The sequence below is a fragment of the Bufo bufo genome, chromosome 1 (genome assembly GCF_905171765.1).
Source record: "Bufo bufo chromosome 1, aBufBuf1.1, whole genome shotgun sequence".
NCBI lineage: Eukaryota > Metazoa > Chordata > Amphibia > Anura > Bufonidae > Bufo > Bufo bufo.
In genome coordinates this window covers 501,061,128-501,076,184 of record NC_053389.1, presented here as the reverse complement: position 1 = coordinate 501,076,184, position 15,057 = coordinate 501,061,128, and the positions used below count along the sequence as shown (strand labels likewise).

The following is a 15,057-nucleotide window of genomic DNA, read 5'->3' as shown; positions in this document are numbered from 1 at the left end:
CTGACATAAGGCCAGATTCTCTGTTACGCGACCTCTCTCCTCTGCCTGGGTGCCTGGGCCTAAATATGTGACAGTGGCCTGTTCCAGTGGTGGGTGACGTGAAGCCTGATTCTCTGCTATGACATGAAGACAGATTCTGCGCTGACATAAGGCCAGATTCTCTGTTACGGGACCGCTCTCCTCTGTCTGGGTGCCGGGGCCTAAATGTGTGACAGTGGCCTGTTCCAGTGGTGGGTGACGTGAAGCCTGATTCTCTGCTATGACATGAAGACAGATTCTGTGCTGACATAAGGCCAGATTCTCTGTTACGGGACCGCTCTCCTCTGTCTGGGTGCCGGGGCCTAAATGTGTGACAGTGGCCTGTTCCAGTGGTGGGTGACGTGAAGCCTGATTCTCTGCTATGACATGAAGACAGATTCTGTGCTGACATAAGGCCAGATTCTCTGTTACGGGACCGCTCTCCTCTGTCTGGGTGCCGGGGCCTAAATGTGTGACAGTGGCCTGTTCCAGTGGTGGGTGACGTGAAGCCTGATTCTCTGCTATGACATGAAGACAGATTCTGCGCTGACATAGGCCAGATTCTCTGTTACGGGACCGCTCTCCTCTGTCTGGGTGCCGGGGCCTAAATGTGTGACAGTGGCCTGTTCCAGTGGTGGGTGACGTGAAGCCTGATTCTCTGCTATGACATGAAGACAGATTCTGTGCTGACATAAGGCCAGATTCTCTGTTACGCGACCTCTCTCCTCTGCCTGGGTGCCTGGGCCTAAATATGTGACAGTGGCCTGTTCCAGTGGTGGGTGACGTGAAGCCTGGTTCTCTGCTATGACATGAAGACAGATTCTGCGCTGACATAAGGCCAGATTCTCTGTTACGGGACCGCTCTCCTCTGTCTGGGTGCCGGGGCCTAAATGTGTGACAGTGGCCTGTTCCAGTGGTGGGTGACGTGAAGCCTGATTCTCTGCTATGACATGAAGACAGATTCTGTGCTGACATAAGGCCAGATTCTCTGTTACGCGACCTCTCTCCTCTGCCTGGGTGTCTGGGCCTAAATATGTGACAGTGGCCTGTTCCAGTGGTGGGTGACGTGAAGCCTGATTCTCTGCTATGACATGAAGACAGATTCTGCGCTGACATAAGGCCAGATTCTCTGTTACGGGACCGCTCTCTTCTGTCTGGGTGCCGGGGCCTAAATGTGTGACAGTGGCCTGTTCCAGTGGTGGGTGACGTGAAGCCTGATTCTCTGCTATGACATGAAGACAGATTCTGTGCTGACATAAGGCCAGATTCTCTGTTACTGACCGCTCTCCTCTGTCTGGGTGCCGGGGCCTAAATGTGTGACAGTGGCCTGTTCCAGTGGTGGGTGACGTGAAGCCTGATTCTCTGCTATGACATGAAGACAGATTCTGTGCTGACATAAGGCCAGATTCTCTGTTACGGGACCGCTCTCCTCTGTCTGGGTGCCGGGGCCTAAATGTGTGACAGTGGCCTGTTCCAGTGGTGGGTGACGTGAAGCCTGATTCTCTGCTATGACATGAAGACAGATTCTGTGCTGACATAAGGCCAGATTCTCTGTTACGGGACCGCTCTCCTCTGTCTGGGTGCCGGGGCCTAAATGTGTGACAGTGGCCTGTTCCAGTGGTGGGTGACGTGAAGCCTGATTCTCTGCTATGACATGAAGACAGATTCTGTGCTGACATAAGGCCAGATTCTCTGTTACGGGACCGCTCTCCTCTGTCTGGGTGCCGGGGCCTAAATGTGTGACAGTGGCCTGTTCCAGTGGTGGGTGACGTGAAGCCTGATTCTCTGCTATGACATGAAGAGACTGATTCTGTGCTGACATGAAGCCAGATTCTTTGCTATGGCATGAAGAGACTGATTCTCAGCTGACGTGAAGCCAGATTCTCTGCTATGGGACCTCTGTCCAATTGATATTGGTTCATTTTTATTTTTTTAATTTTTATTTTAATTCATTTCCCTATCCACATTTGTTTGCAGGGGATTTACCTACATGTTGCTGCCTTTTGCAGCCCTCTAGCTCTTTCCTGGGCTGTTTTACAGCCTTTTTAGTGCCCAAAAGTTCGGGTCCCCATTGACTTCAATGGGGTTCGGGTTCGGGACGAAGTTCGGTTCGGGTTCGGATCCCGAAGCCGAACATTTCCGGGAAGTTTGGCCGAACTTCTCGAACCCGAACATCCAGGTGTTCGCTCAACTCTAGCCATGACGAATCCGTCTTGAACATCATTGAAAGTCAATAGGGGATGGATCAGTTTTCTATTGTGCCAGATTACGTCATAGAAAACAGATCCGTCCGCATTGACTTACATTGTGTGTCAGGACGGATCCATTTGGCTCAGTTTCGTCAGACGGACAGCAGAACGCTTCAAGCAGCATTTTGGTGTCCACCTCCAGAGCAAAATGGAGACTGATCGGAGGCAAACTGATGCATTCTGTGCAGATCCTTTTCCATTCAGAATGCATTAGGGCAAAACTGATCCATTTTGGACCGCTTGTGAGAGCCCTGAATGGATCTCACAGACGGAAAGCCAAAACGCTAGTGTGAAAATAGCCTAAACGGAATCTGTCACCATGATTTTGTTTTGTATTTTATTTTTATTTTATTACAAATTGACCATAAATGATACATAATTAGGTCTTCAAAAAAAATAATCTGCCAAAACCCCTCCCCCAGGAACAAAAAAATAAATTTAAAGGAGTTCTCCAGGAATGAATTAAAATGGCTGCCACCAACTTGTCCGAGAATTTGAGGAGGACTTGGCACCACTTGCATAGCTGCCTAGAGAGGTAATGAGTCATGGCCTCTCTACACCCTACACTGCTCTACAATAGATGGTAATGATGTCATCCTGCATATGATATTTAATCATGGCTGAGCAGCCTGAGAGGAAAACTCACCAATATGTAGCATATGCAGGTGCCAAAGCGTAGTGTATAGTGAGGCCCTGCCCCCTAATGCCTCATTCACACGTCAGTGATTTCCATCAGTGATTGTGAGGCAAAACCAGGACCGGAGCCTCCACAGAAAGATCTGTACCTGTTCAATGGTTTGGGCTCAAAATCACTGATGGAAATCACTGACCAAACACTGACGTGTGAATGAGGCATTAGACAGCTTTGTAAGTAGAGGCAAACAGTCCTGCTCAAATTATAGGGCAGGTTGCTGGGAAACCTGGAGAACCCCTTTAAAGCTGTGCTGGGAGAATATAAAAAAACCTTACTCTTCCAATTTCTGCTATTTTTTTTCCAAAATCGTAGCAGCTAAGGGATTTACCTTTACATATTTCGAACTGTTTCACCCTGTCAACTTGATGTTTCCATTCATTAAAACTAGAGATCTTTTCTAACATGCATTTTTGTATAATGCAGACAAGACCCAAAAACAATTGTCAACAAAATTGTAATTTGCCTTAAACATCAATGTATCAACATTTAAACCACGCAATACCAAGACAACAGGGTCGAATTGTAACTCTTCGTTTAATAGCACATTGACATTGTTCTTAATCTGAGACCAATATCTAAACAGTTTTGGACACCACCATAACAAAAGAACCAAATCGCCACATTTCGGACAATTCAAATTCCCTCATACCTTTATCTTGAACAAACATTTTGGGGAATAGTATAAGCCATGATTGATCATAAATTGGGAAAAGGCAACATTTTCTATTAATAACCTTATAGCAAGAATATTATATTCTAGCAGAAATAGCCCCCTTTTCTTTTTTTTAAGTATAGTCATAAATCCTTGAATCTTCAGTGTACAAAAGGATTGGCATCCCAAACTTTTTACAAACTGATAAGAATTGTAAATATTGAAGCCAATGCTGGCTAGTCACTCCAAAGTCTCTGCTTAGTGATTGAAACTGTTTGAGTTTGTATAATAAATGCCCAACCAAAAACATATTCTTCCTAACCCAAAATCCACATTTGTATCATTGAATTCCCCTAAGTGGTAATTATTCCACAGTCCGTTCATGAAGATGAGGCTACATTCAGAGGTCACATGATGCTGATGTAAGCACGTCAGTGTAGCTCCTCCCCTGTGCCGTCCCCTCTCTGCTCAGTAATGCGTTCGCTAGCAAGGATATACCAATGCAATGTTTGAGGTATGCACGGTGTAGGAGAGTACCTGGGGTGGTGGTAGACGGAAGGTACGTGTTACCGGGGGTCCTGGCCCCGGTGGAGTAAGAGCTGGAAAATTGCATTTTTGCAGCGGTTATGCTGTTAACACAGCGGATCCGGGCCGGCTCTTATTGGGAGCAGGCAGATATGCGGGCGGGTGCCTGTCTCCCCACGGTCCAGCCCAGGTTTTGCAGGGAAGGGTTAAAACCCGACCAGCAACAAGGGTGTGGTGCGCAATGTGGAGCTTCTGTATTCCCTGGCTGTGAGAGTAAGAAGTGGAGGTGAGCTGGGCTGTGTGCTGAGGCCTGTAAAGGAGTGTGCAGGGACCCGCAGCTGAAGGCAGGAGGGATCCGTGTCCTGTGGCTAAAAGCAGGACCCAAGGACTTACTTCACCAAGGAGAAAAAGGTGACATTACTCCTGGCTTTAAATAGACTTTGCTTTATGTGACTGAAACAGGCCTCAAGTAGCCTGCGGCAGGGACTTGCTGTGTTTGAACTATTATTTTTGCTGTGTGTGACCACCCTCCCTATGAACTGCACCGTCTTTCACAAATATGCACCGTGTGAATAAACAAAGCATCGTGGTTTACACCAAGACCGGTCTGTGTTGCCTCTATACTGCACTCGCTACCACTGCCTACCAGAGCGGATCCCCACAACGGGTATAACTTCAATTTTTGTAGTAAAATGTCTTTGAACTACACAGTCTGATGCACTAATATATTCACTAAAACGGATGTAATAATGCAATGTTTTCAGTAAAATGTCTGAACTATGCACTCAACATCACAGGTATAACAGTGCAATTTTTGTTGTGAAATGTCTTTGAACTACACAGTCCTTTACCATGATTAAAGGGAAACTACTATTAACATTTTGTATTACAAATTGAAAGCCTATTGTCACGAACCAGAGGGTACAAACCTACTGTACCACGTTACTAACCTCTTCTAAGGACGTTGTCTAAGTGAACCCCTCGTTCTTCGCAGTACCCCTGATGGTGGGGATAGACTTTCCTGAGGGGAACACCAGGTTGCTACCTCTTGAGGAGGATAGGCACCTGGGAACGGGGCTAGACCAATAAAATAGGTGCAGGATGGCTGTGATTGGTTGCACAGGTCACATGTGCAAAACCCTTACATCACAGGAAGTGATCCACGCCTGCCCTTACCAAGGTGCTAAAGGAAACAGGCTAGAAGGCATGCTGTGTCCAGGGCAGAAAGGAAACTGTGGAGCAGATTCCAGAAAGTACAGTACCTGCAGGCACAGAATCCAGAACCAGAGTAGTGCTTGGAGAGACATCTGTAGCAGACGCTGCTACCTGCCCTGTAATGGAGCTGGACGCGGGCAATGACAGAGGCGGCCATGGAGGGCAGTGCTCGCCTGAGCACGGAGCCTGGGACTGCGGTGGTGAGTAGGTGAACACCGGTGATCCGCAACCGCTGTTACACCTATATTTAAATATTCTATGTACTTTTTTAACAAAAAAAACAAATGCATGTTTTTTTCAGATATAACTTTTGAAGTCACACCATGTATTCTACTTCCTGGCTCTTCCTCTTTTGTTAGGAGTTTTAACACAGTAAACAACCTTGCTTGATTTTTTCAGTTAGACCATTCACTCTGATCAGAGAGGCAAGGGGGATGAGCAAATTAGGCCGAGTACACACTTCCCTTATTTGGTCAGTTATTTCGATCAGAAACCAAAACCAGGGGTGGGTCAAAAACACAGAATGGGCGGAAATCGTTACATTACAACTGAACTCTGAGTAGAGTTCACTACTGGTTTTGGCTCACAATAACTGTTGGAAATAACTAAAGTGTGAACTTGGCCTTAAAGCATCACATATTACACTGATAAGCAAATTGCTCTTCTGCAAGCATCTTTATTTAGGACAAAGTTGACAATACAGTGGTCATACTGTTATCCCAATTCTACTAATCTAGTATTTCACTCAAAGGTAACAAATTCCCCTCATAACAGCAGTAAACTAAACACCTGTTTATATAGGTGTTTTAGGGCTCTTTCACACTTGCGTTATTGTCTTCCGGCATAGAGTTCCGTCGTCGGGACTCTATGCCGGAAGAATACTGATCAGGATTATCCTAATGCATTCTGAATGGAGAGTAATCCGTTCAGGATGTCTTCAGTTCCGGTACGGAACGTTTTTTGGCCGGAGAAAATACCGCAGCATGCTGCGCTTTTTGCTCCGGCCAAAAATCCTGAAGACTTGCCGCAAGGCCGGATCCGGGATCAATGCCCATTGAAAGGCATTGATCCGGATCCGGCCTTAAGCTAAACGTCGTTTCGGCGCATTGCCGGACCCGACGTTTAGCTTTTTCTGAATAGTTACCATGGCTGCCGGGACGCTAAAGTCCTGACAGCCATGGTAAGTGTAGCGGGGAGCGGGGAGCAGCATACTTACCGTCCGTGCGGCTCCCCGGGCGCTCCAGAGTGACGTCAGGGCGCCCCAAGCGCATGGATCACGTGATCACATGGATCACGTCATCCATGCGCATGGGGCGCTCTGACGTCATTCTGGAGCGCCCGGGGAGCCGCACGGACTGTAAGTATACCGCTCCCCCGCTCCCCGCTCCTATTATGGCAACCAGGACTTTAATAGCGTCCTGGGTGCCATAGTAACACTGAAAGCATTTGGAAGACGGTTCCGTCTTCAAATGCTTTCAGTACACTTGCGTTGTTACGGATCCGGCAGGCACCTCCGGCAACGGAAGTGCATGCCGGATCCCAACAACGCAAGTGTGAAAGAGGCCTTATCTCTGCACTTATTGTAATAGAAGGACAATATTTTGCATTTCAGTGGCACATGAAAATGAAACACAGACAATGAATATTGAGTTTCGAAAAAACCCCTTTCTGACAAAATCTGCTCAGCTCCTCCTGCTCTATAACATGCTGTCTGCAGATTGCACTGCAATTTCATGGTGATAGGTTCCCTTTAAATAAAAGTTAAATTTATAATTTACACTTAATTATTGAAAGTATACATGAACTAACCAAGAAGAAAAGTTAACACTAACAACTTGTTCATTGCAAGTACAACGATTTCTACAATGCACACAACCCCAGACAAAGGCTTTGCCAAAATTGCATGGAGCTTGGTTTTATCCTAGTGGAAGGGGTCTCATATGGGTACCGTATTTTTCGCCCCATAAGACGCATTAAAATGCCCCTGCGTTTTATGGGGCAAATACTAATGAACGCTTCCATTATGGAAGCGCTCATTAGTACCGGAGGACCAGGAAGCAGTGAATGCTCTGGTCCTCAGCTGTGACCTCACGCTGTGTGCGCCAGTTCACAGCACAGCCGACAGGAGGAAGAAGATCGCGGCCAGTGAGGAGCGGTGGCATCCAGGAGCAGGGGAGGTAAGTGTTTTTTTTATTTTAGAAAACATGAGGCTGCTGGGGCTGATCTGAGGCAATGGGTGATGAGAGGCATAATGGCTGATATTGGGGGCTGATGAGAGGCATAATGGCTGATAATGGGGGCTGATGGGAGGCATAAGGGTTGATGATGAGGGTGATGAGAGGCATAATGGCTGATAATGGGGGCTGATGAGAGGCATAAGGGCTGATAATGGGGGCTGATGAGAGGCTTAAGGGATGACAATGGGGGCTGATAAGAGGCATAAGGGCTGATATGGGGGCTGATGAAAGGCATAAGGGATGATTATGGGGGCTGATGAGAGGCATAAGGGCTGATGAGAGGCATATGGGCTGATGAGAGGCATGGGGGCTGATATGGGTATGATGAAAGGCATAGGGGCTTATGACAGGCATGGGGGTGATGAAAGGCATGGGGCTCTTATCTGAGGTCTGATTGCGGGTCATTTACATTGGGGTCTGAGCTGAGGTCTGATCTGAGGTCTTACTGTTAACATTGGGGGTCTGATTGGGGCTGTCAGCTGAGGTCTGATTAACATTAGGGGTCTGATTCGTGATCTGACCTGAGGTGCAATGAAAAATATATTTTTCTTATTGTCCTCCTCTAAAACCTACAGTAGGTCTTATGTGCGTCTTATGGGGCGAATGTTGTAATACTGATATTTACTCCTACACTATGAACTTAATATGTCTATGCAGTTGTTTTATGTTATGCTATCTGCACTATATGTTGGAACTAAGCTTATTTTGTCTTGGAGGTTATGCTGCAAAGGTCTACGTGTCACGTAATAGTTAGGGTTGATTAATTTTGGGCCCAATAACAATATATTATTATACCAATATGATACTGTACAGCTTATTCTATATTTGTGACATAACCTACATCGACATTTTAGCGTTATATATACAGTATATATATATATATATATATACACTGAACAAAAATATAAACGCAACACTTTCAGTTTTGCTCCAATTTAGCATGAGCTGAACTCAAAGAGGTGAAACATTTTTTACATACACAAAAAAAACATTACTCTCAAATATTGTTCAAAAATCGGTCTAAATCTGCGTTAGTGAGCACTTCTCCTTTGCCGAGATAATCCATCCCACCTCACAGGTGTGGCATATCAAGGTGCTGATTAACAGCATGAATATTGCACAGGTGTGCCTTAGACTTCCCACAATAAAAGACCACTCTGAAATGTGCAGTTTGATCACACAGCACAATGCCACAGATGTTGCAACGTTTGAGGGAGCAGCTGCAGCAACAATCGGTTTGCCTAACCAAAGAATTTTTGCACAAACGGTCAGAGACAGTCTCAGGGAAGCTCATCTGCATGCTCGTCGTCCTCATCAGGGTCTGGACCTGACTGCAATTCGTCATCGTAATCGACTTGAGTGGGTAAATGTTCACATTCGATGGCGTCTGGCACGTTGGAGAGGCGTTCTGTTCACGGATGAGTCCCGGTTTTCACTGTTCAGGGCAGATGGCAGACAGCGTGTGTGGCGCCGTGTGGGTGAGTGGTTTGCTGACGTCAACATTGTGGATCGAGTGGCCCATGCTGGCGGGGAGGTTATGGTATGGGCTGGCGTATGTTATGGACAAAGAACACAGGTGCATTTTATTGATGGCATTTTGAATGCACAGAGATACCGTAACGAAATCCTGAGGCCCATAGTTGTGCCATTCATCCACGACCATCACCTCATGTTGTGGTTGTGAGGCCGGTTGGATGTACTGCCAAATTCTCTGAAACGCCTTTGGAGACGGCTTATGGTAGAGAAATGAACATTCATTGCACAGGCAACAGCTCTGGTAGACATTTCTGCAGTCAGCATGCCAATTGCACGCTCCCTCAAACGTTGCAAAATCTGTGGCATTGTGCTGTGTGATCAAACTGCACATTTCAGAGTGTCCTTTCATTGTGGGCAGTCTAAGGCTCACCTGTGCAATATTCATGCTGTCTAATCAGCACCTTGATATGCCACACCTGTGAGGTGGGATGGATTATCTCGGCACAGGAGAAGTGCTCACTAACACAGATTTAGGCTGGGTTCAGACCTGAGCGTATTTGATATGCGCGTTTAACGCGCGTTTTTATGCGCGTTTTTTGCAATAGTAAACGCGCGTTTGTGTGATTGACTGCAGTGTCCTATGGCCACAAACGCGCGTCAAAACGCCCCAAAGAAGCTCAAGAACTTGTTTGAGCGTAGGGCATTTTTCAGCGCGTTCAAACGCTCAAGTGTGAACCCAGCCTTAGACAGATTTGTGAACAATACTTGAGAGTAATGGGTCTTTTGTGAATGTAGAAAATGTTTCAGATCTTTGAGTTCAGCTCATGCAAAATGGGAACAAAATCGAAAGTGTTGCGTTTATATTTTTGTTCAGTGTCTGTGTATATATAAATATATTTATATTTTTTAAATAAGGATGTTGATTTTATGCTTTTTGGCAGTTTGGCCCATGTTTGTGATAGGCGCCTGTAGGCGCCTGTACTGATATAGGTCTATTCACACTCACTAATCTTGCGTCGGTTTTTTGTGTGCAGTCATCCTAGAAATGGGGCAAATGAGCTGTTATACAAAACAGTTTTGCATTTTCCACTATTTTGCACAATTGTAGTGGGTAATTTTGCCTCAGTTTTGCCATATTCATGTCACAAAGCTACAGAGCCCGCAGATCACTCTGCACCTGGCTACAGCTAGGGAGCCACAGCAACATATGGCTCTACAAAGACTGACTCAAAAACACTTTTTAAAACATGGGAAAAAAAACTCACAAAATCCTTTGGGGAAAAATTGTAACTTTATACTAACACACATTATTAATTTGTAAGTAAAAACACATATTTGCCTGACTATCTGTAGGTCGAGATGCTGCATTGCAATCCCGTTCATCCAAAGAAACCCCATAGGTTCCGGTACTGCATTTTACTGTACGGAACTGGTAGCCTTGTCCGCAAGTAACCGAACACTGTTAAAGGAAATTTTTACAATTAGCATGAAAGTTACACTTACACAAAATAAATCTGTTTTCAAGCTGTTTCCACATCACAATTAAGATCAAATGAGTGTATAAGTTGAACATCCATGTAAACACAAGGACAAAGGACACACATTCAAATAATTGGCATATAGCCTTAAAAGCGTTGTCCCACGAAAAATATTCTACAGTTTTCAAACCAGCACCTGGATCTGAATACTTTTGTAATTGCGTGTAATTAAGAATTTATCATAGCCACTGAGCTATTCATTGAACTCTATCTGTATAGCGCCACCTGTTTGCTCTTTTTCTAATTTCTCTGTCCGGCTCACTGAGACAGAAAACACATGCTCAGTTCCATCCATGATTTCCCTGCAGCTGCAGCAGAACGTACACATTCCCTGAGAAAGGAAGTACCCCTAAGCTGCCAGCTTGAAATAAATCTAGCAGAACAATTGGAGCAATTAATGTGGAGATGTCTGGATCCATGTGAGGTACAGGACTGGTTCTAGCTCTACTAGAAAGGGGTTGTCATATACGATATGATATCTGATTTTTATTTTTTACATTTATCATGGGATAACCACTTAAATAATATATATGGCGAAATTCAATTATATCGCCATATATTCGCAGAGTAAACCAATGGAGCACTGGATTTGCTCAGTTCTTGAAAAATATATTGTTAGGCCTCTTGCACCCGAACGTTTTCTTTCCGTTTCCGTTCCGTTTTTAAGGATTCCGTTTGTGGTCCGTATGCAGAACCATTCATTTCAATGGTTCCGCAAAAAAAACTGAATGTACTTCGTATGCATTCCGTTTCCGTATTTCCGTTCCGCTGAAAGATAGGACTTGTCCTATTATTGCCCGCAAATAACGATCCGTGGCTCCATTCAAGTCAATGGGGCCGCAAAAATACAGAATGCTTACAGAACACATCCGTATGTCATCCGTTTATTGCAGATCCATGCCCACTTTGCCCATGTGCATACTGTTAAAACACATTGCTGTACATTACATTGATGATTCAAAAATGTATGTTTCTGTTTGGGATCTGCAAACAACGAATCGCATAAGGAAACCATACGGAATGGAAACGGAATGGAAACAGAAACACAACGGAAACAAAAAACTGAACGACGGATCCGTGAAAATTGGACCGCAAAATACAGAAAAAGCTACATGCGCATGACAGTTGCTTCCCTGAGGCTGATGCCAGCACAGGGAAGGAACACTATGTCGTCACTGCGAATTGCGAGATTACGGCGATTTGACTTTGTGAGCAAGGAGGAGATACAGGCGGTGCTGGGCTCCTTCACAGGGGGCGTGGCTGGGCTCCAGAACAGTTAGTACAGCCCTTTGGGCTCCTTACCAGGCTGATTTATATATATAGCTTGAGAAAGGCTCACACATTGAGCCGAAACGTCGCTTGTCCCGTATGGGTAATTAAAGATTTTTCCTTCTTTTACCTTCTGGAGTGCTGCCCTTTTTGTTATTTTTGTCTATTTGGATTGGCTTTCATCCACGCTGGGCCAGCTGCACCCGCATTTTTTCTTTGACGGTGCTGCCACTGAACTTTTTTGCTCTCTCTATATATATATATATGTATATATAAAATTACACTCAATAAAACCACTCAGAGATATGGGACAGGTATATTTCGGACATGCTAGCGGCGATCTAGCCGTGCATGTCCGCATCTCTATAGGGTAAAATGAGGTGACAGAATCCCTTTAAGGGCTCATTCAGGCAGCCGTATGCTATCCGCAAAAATGCGGATCCGTTTTTTTGCGGATTAGATGCTGACCCATTCACTTCTATGGGACCCTTTTCTATTCCACGGTTCCGAAAAACTAATGAAACATGTCCTATAATTGTCCGTGAAAATCAGGACATGGCCCCTTTGAAGTCTATGGGTCCGCAAAAATACTGAATGCTATCCGTTTTTTTGTGGATCCGCAAAAAAACGGATAGCATTCAGTATTTTTGTGGACAGCACTCACCTGAATCCACTTGATCGCGCAGCCGGCATCTCTTCTGACTTCTTTCTTTGCTGTGTGCAGCAACAGGACCTGTGGTGACGTCACTCCGGTCATCACATGATCCATCACATGATCTTTTACCATGGTGATGGATCATGTGATGGACCATGTGATGACCGGAGTGACATCACCACAGGTCCTGTTGCTGCACACAGAAAAGAAAGAAGTCAGAAGAGATGCTGGCTGCGCGATCAAGTGGATTAAGGCGAGTTAAATTTATATTTTTTTAACCCCTCCAGCGCTATTGTACTATGCATCCTGTATTCAGAATGCTATTATTTTCTCTTATAACCATGTTATAAGGGAAAATAATACAATCTACACACCGATCCAATAATACACCGGTACCAAACATGCGCGATTTTTCTCACGCGAGTGCAAAACGCATTACAATGTTTTGCACTCGCGCAGAAGAATCGCGCATGTTCCCGCAACATGCCCGCACCTTTTCCCGCAACGCCCGTCTGAAAGAGGCCTAAATGAAAATCTGCTGCTGCTTCTCCCTTTTCCTTGTGTTCTGATTACTGCATTGCTGTTTTGCATTGCAACATTTTCATATGGGATATGTTGCATGTGTTCATATTATACTGAATTATGGGAAAACTGTAATGACATACAGTATACATCGCTTTATATACAACACTGCTTTGCATTAAATACATGGGCTCCATTTTTAAAACTACATTATGTATATTAGTACACATTTATTTAATTGACACTTACTTGCCCCCAAGATCCAACATGCCAATAAGCACATTCCTGAAGCTCACAAGACATCACAGACTCAGGTTTGAGGTCTGAATTACAATAATCATCTTTCATATGTTCATCGTTCATTATGCATGCTACATGTCGACGTCTCATGCCTTTTCCACATGTCACAAGACACTAATGAAAAAGGGACAGTGCCAAAAACAGTGTTTAATGCAGCAGTTTCCAGAGTACAGAGAATAGACGTTGACTTTTTTATCAGTTACTACGTTTCAGGGTAGAGATAAAAACACTTTTAGGCATCTGCACTGCAGCCGGGAGATGCAGAATATAACAAATAACTGAACTAAATGGGGCAGATGTAATAATATTGTCTAAAATAAAGATAGCATAAAATTAGAGGAGACAGTTAGAAGAAAAGCCAATTTTAACACAGTGCCACACGCTGCGGGACACATTTGATGCATCTTTTTTTATTTTTTTTATTTATAAACTTCATACATATAAACAAAAGAATCTAATTTCAAATACAAATTTTATATATTCCCTTCCCTTCCCGAGATCCCTGACCCCCCTACCCCCCCCTCTTCACTTATTATGATAATACCAATTTATAACAAATCTGGACATATTGCTCCCAGCAGTTCCATAACCTCCTGTGGATGTTTAATTTTAATTTTATTTTTTCTTTAATAAAACCCACTTTTTCTATCATCTGCTCTTTAGCATTCTCCATTCCCTGTAGTAGGTCTTCCAAAATACACATATCAGTTTGGGAATATGGTTGGATCTATGGACATCGCCACCACATGTGTGTGCTGTCAGTTTTCTCAGAATTACATCTAGGACAAGTTCCTGGGGTATTGAGGATAATTTATGAAGCCATCTAGGATTCACATATACGGTAATTAAACATTTGATGCATTTTTACAGACATGTTAGACACCTTTCTTTGAAGGATAACTGTCATATCTTTTATTTTATTTGCTAGTTTATTAGAGCTAGGCATATATACCTGAGTAAGTCTGTCAATGATTGTCAAAAGATCTGTAATTACCTTATAATAACAGCCTTCATTAATGTCCTCTGTCCCTTAAAAGACCATTGCTAGGGCTTGTCTGTTTTCCTTTTAGTATAAACAGAAGACAGAGGGGCGGTCCTTCACAATGCATGCCTGCATTAGGCTTCAGTGAGGAGGCGTGTCTCTCAGTAATTCAATCTGATTGGCTGGCAGGGAGCTACTGGCTACAGCAAGTGTGTATGGGAAGTGAGGGAAAGCAGTTTTGGCCTCAGAGAACTTGCAGAGGAGCCATCTTGAGAAGGTCCTCATATTGTAAATGTTTAACCGCCTAACGCAGGATTGCGTTCCGGAGGCGGTCGATTCATTCCTCCTGGATGCGCCGGCGCGTCATCTCGCGAGATTACGCTCACAGCCGGCAAAAGTTAAAGGACAAGTTCATCATCAGCCTGCCAGCCAATGATCGTTATAAATATAATGTGTTAAATGGCTTCTGTGCTCCTCTGCTGGTCCTGTGAGTACACACCAAACACTTCACTTAGCCCCAGATCACCCCCCATCACCCCAATTAACCCCTTGATCACCCACCCCTTGATCGCCCCTGTCAATCACCTAGTGAAAGGAAAGAAGTGATCAGTGTAAACTGTCACATTTTTTTTTCACTGGTATTGACTGTTAGGTTTTAGGATAGTTTAGGCCCCTTTGTTAGGTAGTTAGCATCGGTTAGCGCCCAGCCCACCGCACCGCAGTGA

At 44.5% G+C, this 15,057-nt stretch overlaps 1 protein-coding gene across 2 annotated transcripts in view; it reads right to left on the bottom strand.

Annotated features, from left to right (window-relative positions):
- Positions 1-15,057, bottom strand: part of ADAMTS20 (ADAM metallopeptidase with thrombospondin type 1 motif 20) — a 289,696-nt gene that overhangs the window by 109,191 nt on the left and 165,448 nt on the right. For both annotated transcript variants that reach the window (XM_040410795.1, XM_040410806.1), the window contains exons 22-23: positions 13,300-13,464; positions 10,406-10,525 (exon numbers count right to left, since the gene is read on the bottom strand). In XM_040410795.1, the coding sequence (XP_040266729.1) occupies positions 10,406-10,525; positions 13,300-13,464 (285 nt within the window). The remainder of the gene's footprint in view (positions 1-10,405; positions 10,526-13,299; positions 13,465-15,057) is intronic.